The sequence below is a fragment of the Microcaecilia unicolor genome, chromosome 2 (genome assembly GCF_901765095.1).
Source record: "Microcaecilia unicolor chromosome 2, aMicUni1.1, whole genome shotgun sequence".
In the NCBI taxonomy this organism is placed as follows: domain Eukaryota; kingdom Metazoa; phylum Chordata; class Amphibia; order Gymnophiona; family Siphonopidae; genus Microcaecilia; species Microcaecilia unicolor.
This window is the reverse complement of record NC_044032.1, coordinates 616,904,292-616,919,706: the sequence shown is the minus strand read 5'-3', so window position 1 is coordinate 616,919,706 and position 15,415 is coordinate 616,904,292. Positions and strand designations below refer to the sequence as shown.

Here is a 15,415-nt window from a genome sequence, read left to right as displayed (position 1 = left end):
GCAGCTTAGTTTCTTAATGTATTTCACCTGCTAAAATGCAACTCCTGAAGTGTCTAAATACACAATGCCCCTAACCCCCCCCCCCCCCATTTCATAGAAAGAAATGGCAGAGAGTTGCAGCTGAAGAATTCTGAATTGAAATTGGTAGAGTTTTGTCCATTGTTTTAATGTTGTATGCAATTTGATAATGCATGGTCTGGATTATGGTGTAACTTTGGAAGCGACCTTGAGTTAGTATATATATATATATATATATATATATATATATATATATATATATATACAGTGTGTGTATATATATATATATATATATATATATCTTAATAAAGATTAAAGATAAACAAACATAACCTTCACAGTTTTATAGGTAGGTTTGTTTACAATCTAGCAGCAGGTATATAATTCCCATGATGGACTTGGTCTGAATATCAAATTGGGCCTGCAGGTTTTTAAGGTCATTAGTGCCTCTAAGGCTGGATATTCAAGAACAGCCTTCATTAACTTTGGAAGCTATGTGGACTAATACAAAACTTGGTGGTAAAGCACTGGGGGAAGGGCTGCTTGTATTGCAAATTCTGGAACATTATAAAACACTGAGAGGTGTGGTAGCCGTGTTAGTTTGATTTCTATTGAAAACACTGAGATAAATGCCTAAAGGATAGTTGATCCAAGGGTCACTTTTGTAATTCAGAAAAAATACTGGGGCAGAGGATTCTGAAGAGGATCTCAACCCTGGAGCTACATTTCCTGGTGATGAAAATTGTGTGGGGACTGATCCTCAGGAAAGCAAGTGATCAACCATAAAAGTGAGCTGCTGCTGTAGCATGCAGCTGTGGGACAGAAGGAGTGGTCCCTTTGGGGCAGAGCCAGAGCATTGCCAGGAAGTTTCAATATCCATAGGGAGAGTCTCGCTGTTTTCATGTTTGGTTTTTTCAAGTACAGATCTTTTCCTTTTTTTTTTTTTTTTAAGATTTACACGGGGAAAATAGAAGATGGGGCCAGGGACTGATAGTGGAGCTATGGGTCAGAGTAGACACAGGCTATGAGGGTCAGAGGAACTCAGAGGGAACATGAGCTGTGTGGCGAAGGTTGCTGGCAGGAGACAACATGATCTGGGAGAAAGGAAGAAGAGCAGGCAGAGGAGACACAAGCTGCAGACAGAAGAGGAGCTGAAAGAGATGGAGAGTAGCAGTATAGGATTGGGCAAGAGAGAGTAACAGAGAAAGGGGAGGGTCATGGTGCAGAGAAGAAACATGAAGGTGAGAAAAGGGTGAAAAGAGGTGGAGGGAGTAAGACTAAAAGAAAGTGAGATGAGAGAAGCTATAGAGAGAAACCATGGAGAGACAAATATAAATGGAAGAAAGAAAAATGATGGTGACATGGCAGGGAGGCTGGACGAGAATCCTTAAAAGAAGGAACGCGAGGTCAGAGAGAAAACCAAGAACAAGTAGAGACAGATGGGGTGGACTGACCATTCGGGCAACCGGGCAGTGCCCAAGGACCCAGAGGCTCCAGGGGGCCCAGAGGCTCTGTCCGGTTACCCTTGCCCGCTGCTGCCACCGCACACTACAGCTGCCCTGGTGGTCTAGTGGTCACCGCTGCACACTACAGCTGCTCTGGTGATTCCGCTGCTGCCTGTGTCCTGTGCCAGCTCCATGTAACTTCCGCGAGGGTGAGACACAGGGAGGGAAGGAGGCCCGAAGGGAGGCGATTTGCTGCTGCCTGCAGCGCTTTCACATGGAGGTGAGAGGTGCTGTGATTTCAATGCAGGGGGCCAGGCCCGGTGGCGGGTGGAAGGGGGGGTGTAGGGGGCAGCCTTGCCCCGGGCCCAGTCTCTCGGCGGTCCTGCTCATTCCCATCAAAAGATGAACCAACAAAAGTGGAGAAACTAGATCCTCAGCATTTTTTGTTCAGCACTACTGAGATTGACTCTTCTCACAGTCTCTATTGTCACTTTAAAGCTTATGCTTGGTGCATTCATTAATCAATAGTATTTTTAAAGGCTTGATTTGGCTTACTCGCTTAAGCTGCCCCATCCATTGGCTTATAGAACAAACAGACTCCAGAACCAGGCAGCTCGGTGTCGAGTCTTTTCAGTTTTTTTAAAAATAAAGTTTGATTATCTCTTACTCGCCTCCACGGTGTCTTGGAAGTGTCATGTTGATCACACTACTTTTTGGGTTTTTTTTCATCAAAAGATGAAGGCATTAGAAATAGCCTGAGGGTGAAATACATTTATTTAATTTCTCAGTTAATAAGACTATCTGCAGAAATCTTATTGGTGCATTACTAAGGAAGTTCTTGAAAACTGCAAATCCTAAAAATACTGGTACTGCTATTATGTTTCTGAAAAGATTTGTGCTATGGGTGAGTGAAAGGGTAAGATTCTATCTCCACACAGCCCTGATTTGACAGGCTTCTAGAAACCTCTTAACATGTTTTTAATGAGAAGGCCATTCATTAAAGAAAAAGATAAAAGTGCGGGTGTTAAAATCTTTCTTCAGGAAAAAGGATTTAAAAAACGTTTTGGTCATAAAGATCAGGCGCTCCCAAATGTAGCCCTTGCTACCAGAGGAAAATGTTTCTTGAAATGAAAGGATGAGTGCTGATGACTGCAGCCACTTTTTGTTGTTGTTATTTACAGTTTCTGTCCAAATGCTTAATTTCTTTTAAGAGTAGCTGCTACATTTTTGAGGACCCTGAACATCTGGCTAGATTTCTTATAGATAAAGGAGGTTGGGAATAAGGGAACTTTTGTATTTTACCCAAGTTAATTAATGGATTTTCTCCTAGTTGCTTTTTGTTTTACAGTTTTGGTTTGTTTGGGGTCCTTTTAATAAGCTGTGGTAAAATGGCCGATTTTCCATTTTATGTTTAAATTTGTTTATTAATTTTTAAACAGTACAAGCATATACTTGTTATTGAAATACTGCCATGTTATTCAAGAGGATTTAAGGAAATAAACATAAACATACATTTATACAATCATTATCTTTTCACATTCCTTTAACTATTAACATATAAATTTTGCTTCCTTTGACCACGTTAATGTGGAGGGTCGGTAAAACTTAGAGAAGATTATCACAAATAATTCTAACAAAAAGAAAACAGTGGCGTAACATTTCCCACATTATTATAATATTACTGCTGTTTTGAATCAAGAAATAATTTTAGATGTTCAGGTGAATGAAAGGTATATTTAACCTGACCCAATTTAACAATACATTTACAGGGAAATGCTAAGAAGAAAGTCCCTCCTACATCAGATGTTCTTGATTTCAATGCTAGAAAGGCTTTTCTTCTATGTTGGGTTGATTTCGTTACATCAGGGAAGATCTGAACCTTAATTCCACCGAAACAGGTTTTTAAATTCTTGAAATAGAGCCTCATTATATTATTTAAATCCTGTTCAAAAATTAGTGACACAATCAAAGTGGATCTTTCAGTACTTTCGTCCAATGTTTGTTCTAGTATGGCTGAAATATTGTTTAAATCCAAATTGACTTCTTGAGATTCTTGTTTTTTCCCTTCCACTCCCTTGGGATTAGAAATATAGTATAATTTATTTATAGGCGGAATTGCATCAAGAGGAATTTTTAATACTTCATTTAAGTATCTTTTAAACATGTCAAAGAGTAAAGACAATACTGACATTCGAAAAAGAGTGGAACAGATTGAAAACTTTAATAGAAGATTAAATTTGCATTTGTTAAATTTCCCCAACCTTCCTGGGATTAATCACAGATAACTTAAATTCCTGCAAAGAGTCAACATTCTTTTGTATATTTTGAATTTTTTCAGCAGTTTCGATTTTCCATTTTATGAATTAATGGCCATGTGCTAATGTTCTTAGTATAAACAAGGGAGACAAGTTGTGTAAGCCCACTACTCAGGAGTGGATTTATTCTCGGAGGAAAAAGCCTCAAGAAGCACCTTTTCCGCTATATAGGCAGAGAAAGGGCTAGGACTGCTTCATCACTGGCAAAAAACCTCCTGGTGTCAAAGCATTTGTCTTTTAGTAATAATAATGATGAACAATGGAACCGGGAACTTAAATATGGATGAACACTAATAGGAGACCCCAGACTTAAGATAAGTACTCTTGTGGAAAGGTACTGAATAATTCAGCAGGGGGTTGAGGTTTAAGATCCCGGTTCCATTGTTCATAATTATTATTACTAAAAGACAAGTGCTTTGACACCAGGAGGTTTTTTGCCAGTGATGAAGCAGTCCTAGCCCTCTCTCTGCCTATATAGCGGAAAAGGTGCTTCTTGAGACTTTTTCCTCCAAGAATAAATCCACTCCTGAGTAGTGGGCTTACACAACTCGTCTCCCTTGTTTATACTAAGAAGTTATTCTTTAAAGTAGAGACTTGTACCCTGAGATATATGTTATTAGTTCACACGTGCTAATGTTGCCATCATCGCGCAGTCATTAAAAAGATTACTGCACGAGCACTTACTGACATCTATTTTGTAAGTGGTAAGGGCTTATGTGGTAATCCTGTGCTAACCAGTTAGCACACAATAATGTAGCCATGCTAACTGATTAATGCAGGAATGCCCACTCTCTGGCCCAGACATGCCTCCTTCCAAGAAAAAAATGTTAAAAAACTAATTTTTAGTGTGCGGTTAGCACATGCCAATTTGGAACTTACCGCAGGTAAGCTATTTTAAACTGCAGTAAGCACATGCTAGCACTTACTGTATCTTAGTAAAAGGGTCCCTTTATTAATATGCCTTTTCTCTATCCTGTAATGTGGGCTAAATTGATATTTGGTCTCTTGCTTGAAATAGTTATCAGTGATTTATTTTCAGTTGCTTTTTATTTATTTATTATTGAAACTGATATGTCATTATTTTGATTAAAAGAAAACAAAATGCTGTGTGCTGGTTATCTCCAGGTAGATATTTACGCACGTGAGGAATTTTACAGAATGTTGAAATTAGGTTTGGACAAGTTCCTGGAAGCAACGTCTATAAACCGTTGTTAAAATGAACTTGGGGAAAATCCACTGCTTATTCCTGGGACCTAGATTGGCCATTGTAAGAAACAGGATACTAGGCTTGAAGGGCCACTGGTCTGTCCCAGAACAGCAATGCTTATGTGCTTATGTACTTGAATGTTTTTAATGCATTATACAATGTAGCCCATCATAAACTTCTGCATCTTTATAACTAGTTTAGTTCTTTACCAGAAACTATACTAAATTTCCATATTTTAAATAATATTTTGAAACATGCAGATGATCCTCATTAATTGTAATGTATTTGCTGGTCCAAAAATCCTACCTTCCAGCACATGACAAGTAACAGATATTCTTTCACAGGGACATTGCGGCACTTCTAAACTGTTGCTTAACCTTCAGCAGAAAGGTGTGACAGCAGACTGATATGTTTGGTAACCATTCCAGAAACAATTAATTTTCCTGATGTACAAGGATTGCACAAGTTCAATAGATTACTTCTCCTATGGTACTAAAAAGTGGAGCTTAGTTTGTCCCTTAGGCTGCTGCTGCTATGATATATCTTAACAAGCGCTCCTGCCTTGCACAAAACCATTAGTCAGTTACACTTTCTTTTGACAGTCCGATTTTCAGTACTGAACTATATGCTTTATTTTGGCAGGTATGGTAGTGGGAAAAGTGAGGACAGCGAGGGAACTGCCACAAGGAGATGCATCCGCTCCATAACGAGGCCCTGCGCAGGATACAAACACAAATTTGGGAAAGAACATTAAACGACCCATTTTACAGCGGGTGTTAGGGTAAGAAGCTAACGTCCCCCTTTTACAAACCTGCATTAGCAGCTGCCGGTGCGGCAATGCAGATACTGCTCATTCAAAGTGAATGGGCTGTGTCGGCATTGCTGTGCGGCTTTGTAAAGGGGGTGGGGAGGGGCAATGTGTTAAGTTGGAAAAGCCCCAATTCTTTGTCTGTTTTATGAAAGGCCAGCTGAACATGAAGCCTTTTAAAAAAAATATTTAAAATGATGTGCAGTAGTTGTTGGTATATAGCAGGAACAGCCACATTACAAGTCAACACATTAAAAAAACAAACAAAAAAAAGAGCGGCATCACTTGGCAGCTTGTATGTGGAAGCACAGGCTCCTACAAAGACAAGTGACAGTTCTGCAAACTACACGTTAAGTGACAGTGCTAACACATATAAGTGCCATATTTCACAGAATTATACATACAACAGACACCGATTAAGGAGCCAAGCTCTTAAAGTCCAATTTTAACTAAAGATCCTATTTTACACCTATGGGCTATGTGGCACAGCGCAAGCTAAGCTTTAGTAAAAGGGCCCACAACCTTAAGTACAATTGCCCCCCTCAATCATGCCTAGAAAGGCCCAGCTGGAATAAATACCTTGGAGGAAGTTAAAAAAAATTATGGAAAAATTTTTAAATATATATATACGTATTCCTGTGCAAAACTGAAATACATATTTAGGGCTAAATTCAGTAAATGGCGTCCCCCCCCAAAATAAGTTGCTATTCTATAAACAGTGCTTCAAGTTGGGCGCCGAATAGCACTTGGTGCTGAGATCTGCACCCAATTTTGAGCACAAGGATTTAAACAAACTGAAACCTGGTGTAAACCCTTGCGCCTAAATTAAGCGCGGATCTACTGTACTCTATAACACTGTGAAAAAATTCTAGGAATGCCCCTGACCCACCTATGTCCCTCCCATGGCCAAGCCCCCTTTTTGGATCGGCACAGAAAAATTTACATACATGCCTTTATAGAATACCAACTAGGAAGATGTGTATGTAAATTCAAATGGTTGCCAATTAATAGCAATAACTGATTGTTGGCGTCCAATTATTGGCACTAATTGGCTTCAATTAAATTGTGCACACAAACTGGGCATGTGCCCAAATTTGCATTCGCAATTTTGAGTGCGTGCATGCAAATTGGGTGTGCACCCAAATTTATGCACTATATAGAATTTGGGGGTTAATAGTTTTAGATTGCCCAAGCCATATCCCCTTTGAATCTGTGCATCCCATGGCATATTCACATGCAAATAGCAGCTTTGTAAAATTGGCATTCACATGTGCATGTCTTTTATGTATGCATATATGCCATACAACTGTTCTAAAATGCCTCCTAAATGTGCTGGAACTTTTATGTATGCATATATGCCATACAACTGTTCTAAAATGCCTCCTAAATGTGCTGGAACTGGGTTCAATTCTTACTGCAGCTACTTGCCACCCTGGGCAAGTCACTTAACCCTCCATTGCCCCAGGCACAAAACTGAAAAATTGTGAGCCCACTAGGGACGGAGAAAGTACCTGCATACAATATATGTAAACCACAGAAAGGTGGTATATCAAATCCATGACTCTACCCTTTACACTTCTATAAAAAGTAAGTAATCACATTGAGAGGTTCCTGTACTTATTGTGGCCTGAAGAAAACTGTATTTTTTTTTAGGCTGAGGTAATTTTTATGGCATTTACATAAGAATTACTCATACATGATGCTATATATAAGATTTTAAGATCAGATGCGATAGATGATCTTGAAAACTCAAGCACATCATTGCCTTTGAATGTTTCTCTTTCTGGTCTAATACCCAAGCTGTAACAAAATATATAGACAGTAATTCAGAATTTTACAAAAAGCCTTTAAATTCTATGGAAGGTTCATCCACTCTCGAGACCCTCTCCTACCATACCATCCATCATTGAAGATCATCATTACCTGAGTCGGTAGAATAGACCCGGAAGCTTTTATCCCAAAAGCCACAAACCAGGATGAAGCGATTGTCGGCAGTGATCACAAAACATTGTGAATGGACCTGAATGCTTTGGTCTAATAGGTCAGTGATTTGCCTCCTGTGCATACCTGTACTGCTGGCTAAAGGAGAAAGAAAAAACAAACAAACAAAATAGGCAGACTGGATGGGTCATATGTTTCTAAAATGGCAAGCTGATCAAATGCAACATGTTAGAATTATGCATTATAGAAAACTAAAAATCCAGCTCTAAAAAAAAAATGCAGAGTTTGCACATATTCTTATTCATACTGCAACAATCAAACCTTAAAAGACAGATTCAAGCATCAATATATTGCCACAAGATAAAGGTAGTGTGAGCAAGCATAGGGCCAGGATTCAGTAAATGGTGTCCAAAATTAGCATGGATCATAATGGAGTCTAAGATAGTATTCTGTAAAGGGTGCTCTGTGCAGAGCGCTCTTTACAGAATACTAAACTTGGTACGCTTCTCGTGTCTAATTTTGGGCATCAGCGCATATACCTGCCAAAGGCTGGTGTAAATGCTGGCCCAGCTAATGGCAGGCATACAAATCCAGGTATTCTATAACAATGTGCCTAATTTCTGGAAGCACATTTGACCTGCCCATGCCTCTCTCATGGCCACGCCTGTTTTGGAGTTCTGCGCTATGAAATTTAGGCACACGTTATAGAATAGCGCGCAGGGAAGACCCGTGTGTAACTCATAATTACTGCCAATTAAGTGCTTAACTCCAATAATTGATTCTTCGTGCCTAATTGACTACTTTACATACAGACCTGGGATCCATGCCCAAATTTGGGCAATCTATACAGAATCTGGAGGACCATGTCTACTGCTCGACTACCCAGTAGAGATGGCAATATCATGGCAATATCATATCATTAATACATCCCAATGCAACATGCTATGGTGTAGATACATCAAAATGACAAAGAAACAGCACAGTCAACCAAAAGAGCAAATGTTTGGAAGTGTAAGTCCGAGAAGCCTCAAAGGAATGCGATTGTGAGGAAGAACTGGCCAGCAGACTCCTATTGTAGGGCAATAAGCCGAAACATGGCTCATGTCGAGTCAATTGAATATTCAGAATAAAGAAGACTTGTGCACTTTGGTGTTTTTTTTTCCTCTTTTGGTCGCCTCCACTGTGTCTTTTTCGTCCTCTTTATGGAGGATTGTTCTTCTGTTTTCCTTTCCTTGTCATCTGAAGTGAATGTACACAGCATTTCTAACTGATGTAGGCAACAAGTCACAAGATAATATTTAGAAATGTACCGAATAGCATATTGAAAAATTATGTCTTACCTGATATTTTTCTTTCCTTTAGGTGCAGCAGATGAATCCAGAGATGTGTGGGATCTGAACATTTACCAGCAGGTGAAGCTAGAGACGAAAACTGATAGTAACAATTTTTCAGGTATATCAGAAGCAGGAAGCTTGCGAGGGAATCTGTGGGACTGTTAGATCAGGAAGGAGCAAAAGGAGCACTCAGGGAGGACAAGGCCATAGCGGAGAAACTGAATGAATTTTTTTGCTGCATTCTTTATGGAAGAAGATGTACGAGATCTAACTACAGCAGAAATGGCTTACAGCGGTGACAATGCGGAGGAACTGAAAGAAATCTCGGTGAACTTGGAAGAAGTACTGAGCCAAATTGACAAGATAAACAATGATAAATCACCTGGACCGGATGGTACACACCCCATAGTACTGAAAGAACTCAAAACATGAAATTGCTAACCTGCTGCTAGTGATCTGTAACCTGTTGTTAAAATTGTCCATAGTACTTGAAGACTGAAGGGTGGCCAATGTAACGCCGATTTTTAAAAATCATTCCAGGGGTGATTTGGGAAATTACAGACTGGTAAGCTTGACTTCAGTGCCGGGCAAAATAGTGGAAACTATTATAAAGAATACAATTATGGAACATGTAGACAAACATGGTTTAATGGGACAGAGCATGGATTCAGCCAAGGGAGGTCTTGACTCACCAATTTGCTTCATTTCTTTGAAGGCATGAATAAACATGCCAATAAAGGTGAGCTGGTTGATGTAGTGTATCTAGATTTTCAGAAAGCTTTTGACAAAGCACCTCATGAGAGATTCCTGAGAAAATTAAAGAGTCATGGGATAAGGGGCAATGTCCTTCTGTAGATTAAGAATTATTGGACAGAAAACCGAGGGTTGGGTTAAATGGCCACTTTTCTCAATGGAAGAGAGTGAATAGTGGAGTGCCACAGGGATCAGTACTGGGACCAGTACTTTTTAAGATATAAATGATCTGGAAATCGGAACGCGGAGAGCTGCACAGCAAAACAAAGAAAACTGAACACTCACTCCGGGGCGCTGTCAGGAGTCCTGCCTGTCTCTTACAGCTTCCGGAGTCACACAGCTACCCTGTCCTTCAACAGCCCTGATACTTGGAGCACCAGAATCTCTCCTGAAGCCAATTGTGGGCTGAAAGCCGAATGCACAAAGATCTGACTCCCTTTTCATTTCTTTTAAAGTGATCTATGGTTCACTGCATTGAGGAAGGAGAATGGAGAAGAACAAGAGAGGGTAGAACGGTGGGGGAGGGACATGGTACCTCCAGGTGTAACTCCTAAAGGTGACACCGCTCAGCCATGCACCTTGTGGCTCCACTGAACTGAGACACCCAGAACAGGAGCTGCCAACAGATGAGACCAGGAGCTTGTCAGAGACCATCCATCTGCCTGCTGGAGGCAGAGAATACTGGCTGACCAAAGAGCATCCAGTCCTATAAGCCAATTCAGTTTAGCTCTCCCTCTCTACCTGCTGGTAGATGGTCATAACCCACAAATCTCTGGATTCATCTGCTGTGCCGCTAAGGAATTTACTATTCGGCCAAATATGAATGAAAATTATTATTTAGCTGAATACAAATAATGAAAATTATTATTTGGCTGAATACGAATACAAATAATGGGCACTGAGGTTTAACATAAACAATAAAAGAAGCAATGTGAAATCAGAGATCAAGTGTTTATTTCAATAGGATTTAGCACAGTAGAGCCCCAGATTATTTGTATTTGAATTTAAATCACAATTTGGCTGAATATTAATAAGTATTTGGGGCACTATTTGGGACTGAAAAGAATCAAATTTGAATATTCGGTACAGCCCTAAATACTGAACCATAACATATTACAGAGAGTTGAGAATTGAAGCAAGCGCTTTAAGCAGACAGCAGTAAAATCAACTGACGTAAATCTGAATCCTATTACTGCCACTTACTCCTTTACTAAAGTGTACAAAGCAGTGAGCAGGTAATTCTATAACCGAGCGCCCACATTTCAGCATCACTTGCATAAGTGAATGTACAGAATACCTAACGCTTGCGGTTAAGTGTACACTTACATGTGTAAATGACAGCTAACAGTTAAGTGCTATTCTGTAAAGATGCACCTAAGTGGCATAGCGTGTAAATGCAAAGGGAGCATTCACATGGGCAGAGCGTTGGAGGGGCATGGTCGGAGTTGCCACTTATAGAATACTTTAAGTTACGCATGCCCTTGCTGCATTTAGATGACTGCAGTTACACTTGGGCTATGGCTGGTGTAACTGCAGGTGCCTATATTTTAGTCGCCCCATTACCGGATTGCGCTAGTATTCTATAATGACATCTGGGTGCCAAGGTGTTGATATAGAACAGGTTTTCCCCATGCGGCATCGGGGTGCTAAAAGGCGGTACCCACTTACAGAATTTCCTCCTTAATGTGGGAATTAGTATGGCAACTTGATGGTACATGCTAATTTCTGCAGAATGATGCAGGGAACGGCAATGACGTCGCTTACAGTTAATGCGGAGGTACTTACCAGAACTTGAACACCTCTTATTGCGAATAAAAGAATACCTTTTGCAGAATACACAAACTTTCAGCCACACAAAGGCAAGAAAATTTTCAGACTGCATATTTTATCTAATACCTTATATTCATGTTTTAGTATTTTGATTTTTATCCATATGTTATGTATAATTTACATGCTGTAATAAGTATTTTATCATTATATTTTGATTTTCATAATTTTAATTTGCTTAAGTGTTTGTACCATAGTTTTATCCCTGACACAGCCTTTGGGCGAAACATGGCCACATCGGGTATTTCTATGAATGAAATACGCAGATTTCTTCACTACCACTGTGCTGTCCCTATTCCAAAGCCATTTAAACAGTAGGAGATGCACAGTTTTAAAAGGCATTCCAGTGGATTAATGCCTCAGTGATACAGTTTATCCTAACAAGGCTATTGGATTACTGCTGTGAAAAACACAGTGACAGTTTTACAGGAGTGTTATGCTAAAAATAATTTCTTTTCCTTCCAGTAAGGTGGTTTATTTTAAATCTGCTATTCAGCTTTGAAAGTCCCTGTTGGCACAACACCATCATTAAAACAAAACCCCATTTCTGCCCTTCAATTGGATTTGGCAATCCCAACACTTAACAGTGAGGAAAGGGGTTTTGGCTTAGAAATAAAATTTCACTCCTCAGAAATTATTTAGTTGAGAACGGAGGATTTATATTAACCAGGCATTTTATCATGAACAATGCAACAAAAGTGTAAGCTGCAAAATTGGTTGCTGCACTTTGCCAAGCAATTTGAGCTCTGCAAAGCTGGAATTATCCCAGCAGGAGCATGGTGCAACATCTTTAAAAGGGAAAATACCTTTCACATTTTTAACATTAAGAGTCATTATCTCCATTGTTTTTGAGCTTGGTGCACTGTAGGAGACTTGTTTCATCCCTGGCAGTGTTCTGAGCCTTTGCAGAGCTCAACAAGATGATATGTGCTCCACTGACAAGATCTGAGGTGAAGCAGAAGGTCAAAGGACAACCAGACACTAGAATTTCAGTATTACATAAATTTCCCAAAGCCTCTGGATTTGTCTTGTGTGTCTTGACTAGGCTGTAAGCTTGGTGTAGCAGGGACTGTCTCCTATTTGAATCTGTACAATGCTGATATGTCTAATAGGGCTACAGACAAAGCAGCAGCAGCAATTAGAACGTACTTCCAAACTGAAGGAGAAACAATATAAAAGTGCAAACTCTCTCTGAGAGCACACAATATATTTTGGAGAAGACGTCAGTCTCAATCATTTTTCCGCCCTCAATATTAAAATAGTTTTCAAAAATCATCACCTACAGGACTCTGTTAACAGTTAATAAACTGTCTTAAAAATTGTAAGTTTTGTGGGAAAGAAAAACAAGAAAACTAACCTTCTTGCACATTAAAGGTAGGTCATAGTGAGTATGTTAAGGAGTCATGTTTGGGGTGACTGACATCATCAAAAAGTAATTATCCAAAATCAAAGCCAAATATTTGAAAATTGCTGGTTTAATTGAGAGTGCTGTGAATTGTTCAAAGGTCCTATTCACAAGTAGGGTCAATTTGTCTAATCCTAAACCCCAGCTATATTTATCATAGTTAAAAATTCTTTGGGCAGAAATGTGCGACGGTGATTTTTCATGCAGGGTGCACACTGACAGACATCTATAAACAATAAATACAACTGTACTTTCTCCCTTAACACAGCACTGAAATACAAGTATAGAAAACAATTATAAGCATAACACCTAGTTTCCTGTGGCGGCTCAAAGACAGATCCTAGGACAGGAGTTAGGAAACTCTGCAAAATGTTTTTTTGAGATGCCACATCTTCAAATATATTTGATTCATTCTGTATATTAAATAATAGAAATTTGTATTTGCATAATAAAAATAATAGAGAGTAGCATAGTAAATGATATCAGATAAAAAGCTTTCTTTGCCTATCTAATTTGCACAGAAAGGTGGCCAGGGTTGTAACTGCTGCTCCGTGCAGGTCATTTCCTCTATGTGCTATTTTTTAAATAATTTACGTTTTGCTTTGAGAAGAAATACTTATGCTTTTATGCCATCCTCGTGCCATGTAGGGATCCCTCTGTGTATATCCCACTCCTTTTTGAATTCTGTCACCGTTTTTGTCCCCATCACTTCTTAAGGAAGAACATTCCAGACCAGGGCCGTGCCAACACAGTAAGCGAGATAAGCATGGCAGGAGGGCGCCATCCTCTGGGGGGCGCCCTGCCGCACCATGCTTACCTTGTCCTCTTCTCCCCAGATCCTTTTCCTTTTTTTTTTGTATAAATTTACCTCTGTCCGGCGGCAGCGTAGTGTTAGTGAGAAGGAGGCGGCGCTCCCCCGCCCCGACGTGTCAGTCTTCCCTTCGCTCAGTTCCGCCTTCTTCTGACATCAGAAATGACATCAGAAGAAGATGGGACACTGAGCGAAGGGAAGACTGACACGTCGGGGCAGAGGAGCGCCGCCTCCTTCTCACTAACGCTACGCTGCCGCCGGACAGAGGTAAATTTAAACAAAAAAAAAAGGAAAAGGATCTGGGGAGAAGAGGGCGGGTAGTGCAGCGATCATTTTCGGGGGGGCGGGGCCAACTGCAGGGGGGCGCCGGAGACCCTAGGCACGGCCCTGTTCCAGACTTCAGCCACCCTCTCTGTGAAAAAGTATTTCCTGATGTTCCTTCTCAGTTTCACCCCTTGCAGCTTCATTTCATGTCCTCTCGTTCTATAGTCTTCCTGTTTTTGGAAAAGCCTTGTTTGGTCATACTTTATACATCTGTATCATACCCCCCCTATCCCTCCTCTCCTCCAGGATACACCCTTTACTCTGCTAGAGACCCCATTCCATTCTGGTCACTTTCCTCTTAAAATCTAGGGTTCACCAGCATCATTTTGAACTTGGTTCCGGCAGCAGCAGTAGCAACTGGGGATTGTTCATGCCCCAACCCTACTAGACCCTCAGGGGTTGACCAGGTAGGCCATCTGGAGGGCTGTAGAAAAGGAGGGGTTGTTTTTTTTTTGGCAAGGGGAATATTTCAGCATTGCTCCATTAAGAAGCAACCAAGGATCACAGAGCCACAGCTTTGTGGCCCAGTTCTCCTGCGGTGGGAAAATAATGTTGCTTACGAGGTTGTTCATTGGCAGCATTATCATTATACCATGAGAGTGATTAATCTGTCATATTGAGACCACGTGTTAGTCACTCCTGCGGAAAATTTAAGTTGTGGTAAAAGCCTAACTGTTACGGCACCTTATAATAACCTGCCTGAATGATAACATTCTATAGGTTTATCTAGTAAGGACTCCAACCTACCATAAAAACAGTTCTTCGGTATCTCATTTAGAGAGACAGATATTAAGAAAAATACCTTTAATTCCTGGCTTGTTTTTGTCAAGGATATTTCCAAAGGACATTCTACAGATATATGCATCCTTCCAGCATTACCAGACCCTTACCCAAGTATTACTTAGTATTATTATTAACGAACCTAAAAGCCCACGACTGTTTCAAGGAGTCACCCAGAGGTTTCGCATCTTACTCTTCCTCTATTCACCTCGGCTGAAATTATGCCCAGCTCGAGTATTAAGACACAGTTTGCCTATGGAAGTGCCCGCTAATGCAGACCTTTTGGACAACAGTAAGTGATTATTTGGCTAAGTTAACTAAGCAAAGACTTAATGATACCCCAGAGGCGATGGTGCTTGATATCCCCAGCAGTCTGGATTTGTGGGCAGGGGTTTGAGGCTCCTGATCTGAAAATTGTTCTTGAGAGCAGAAGTGCATTGTATAATC

General features: G+C 40.3%; 1 protein-coding gene across 1 annotated transcript in view; it reads right to left on the bottom strand.

Annotated features, from left to right (window-relative positions):
- LRBA (LPS responsive beige-like anchor protein) overlaps positions 1-15,415 on the bottom strand; it is a 1,257,537-nt gene that overhangs the window by 59,921 nt on the left and 1,182,201 nt on the right. Inside the window, 1 exon segment of the mRNA XM_030191657.1 lies at positions 7,717-7,872. Within this exon segment, the coding sequence (XP_030047517.1) occupies positions 7,717-7,872 (156 nt within the window).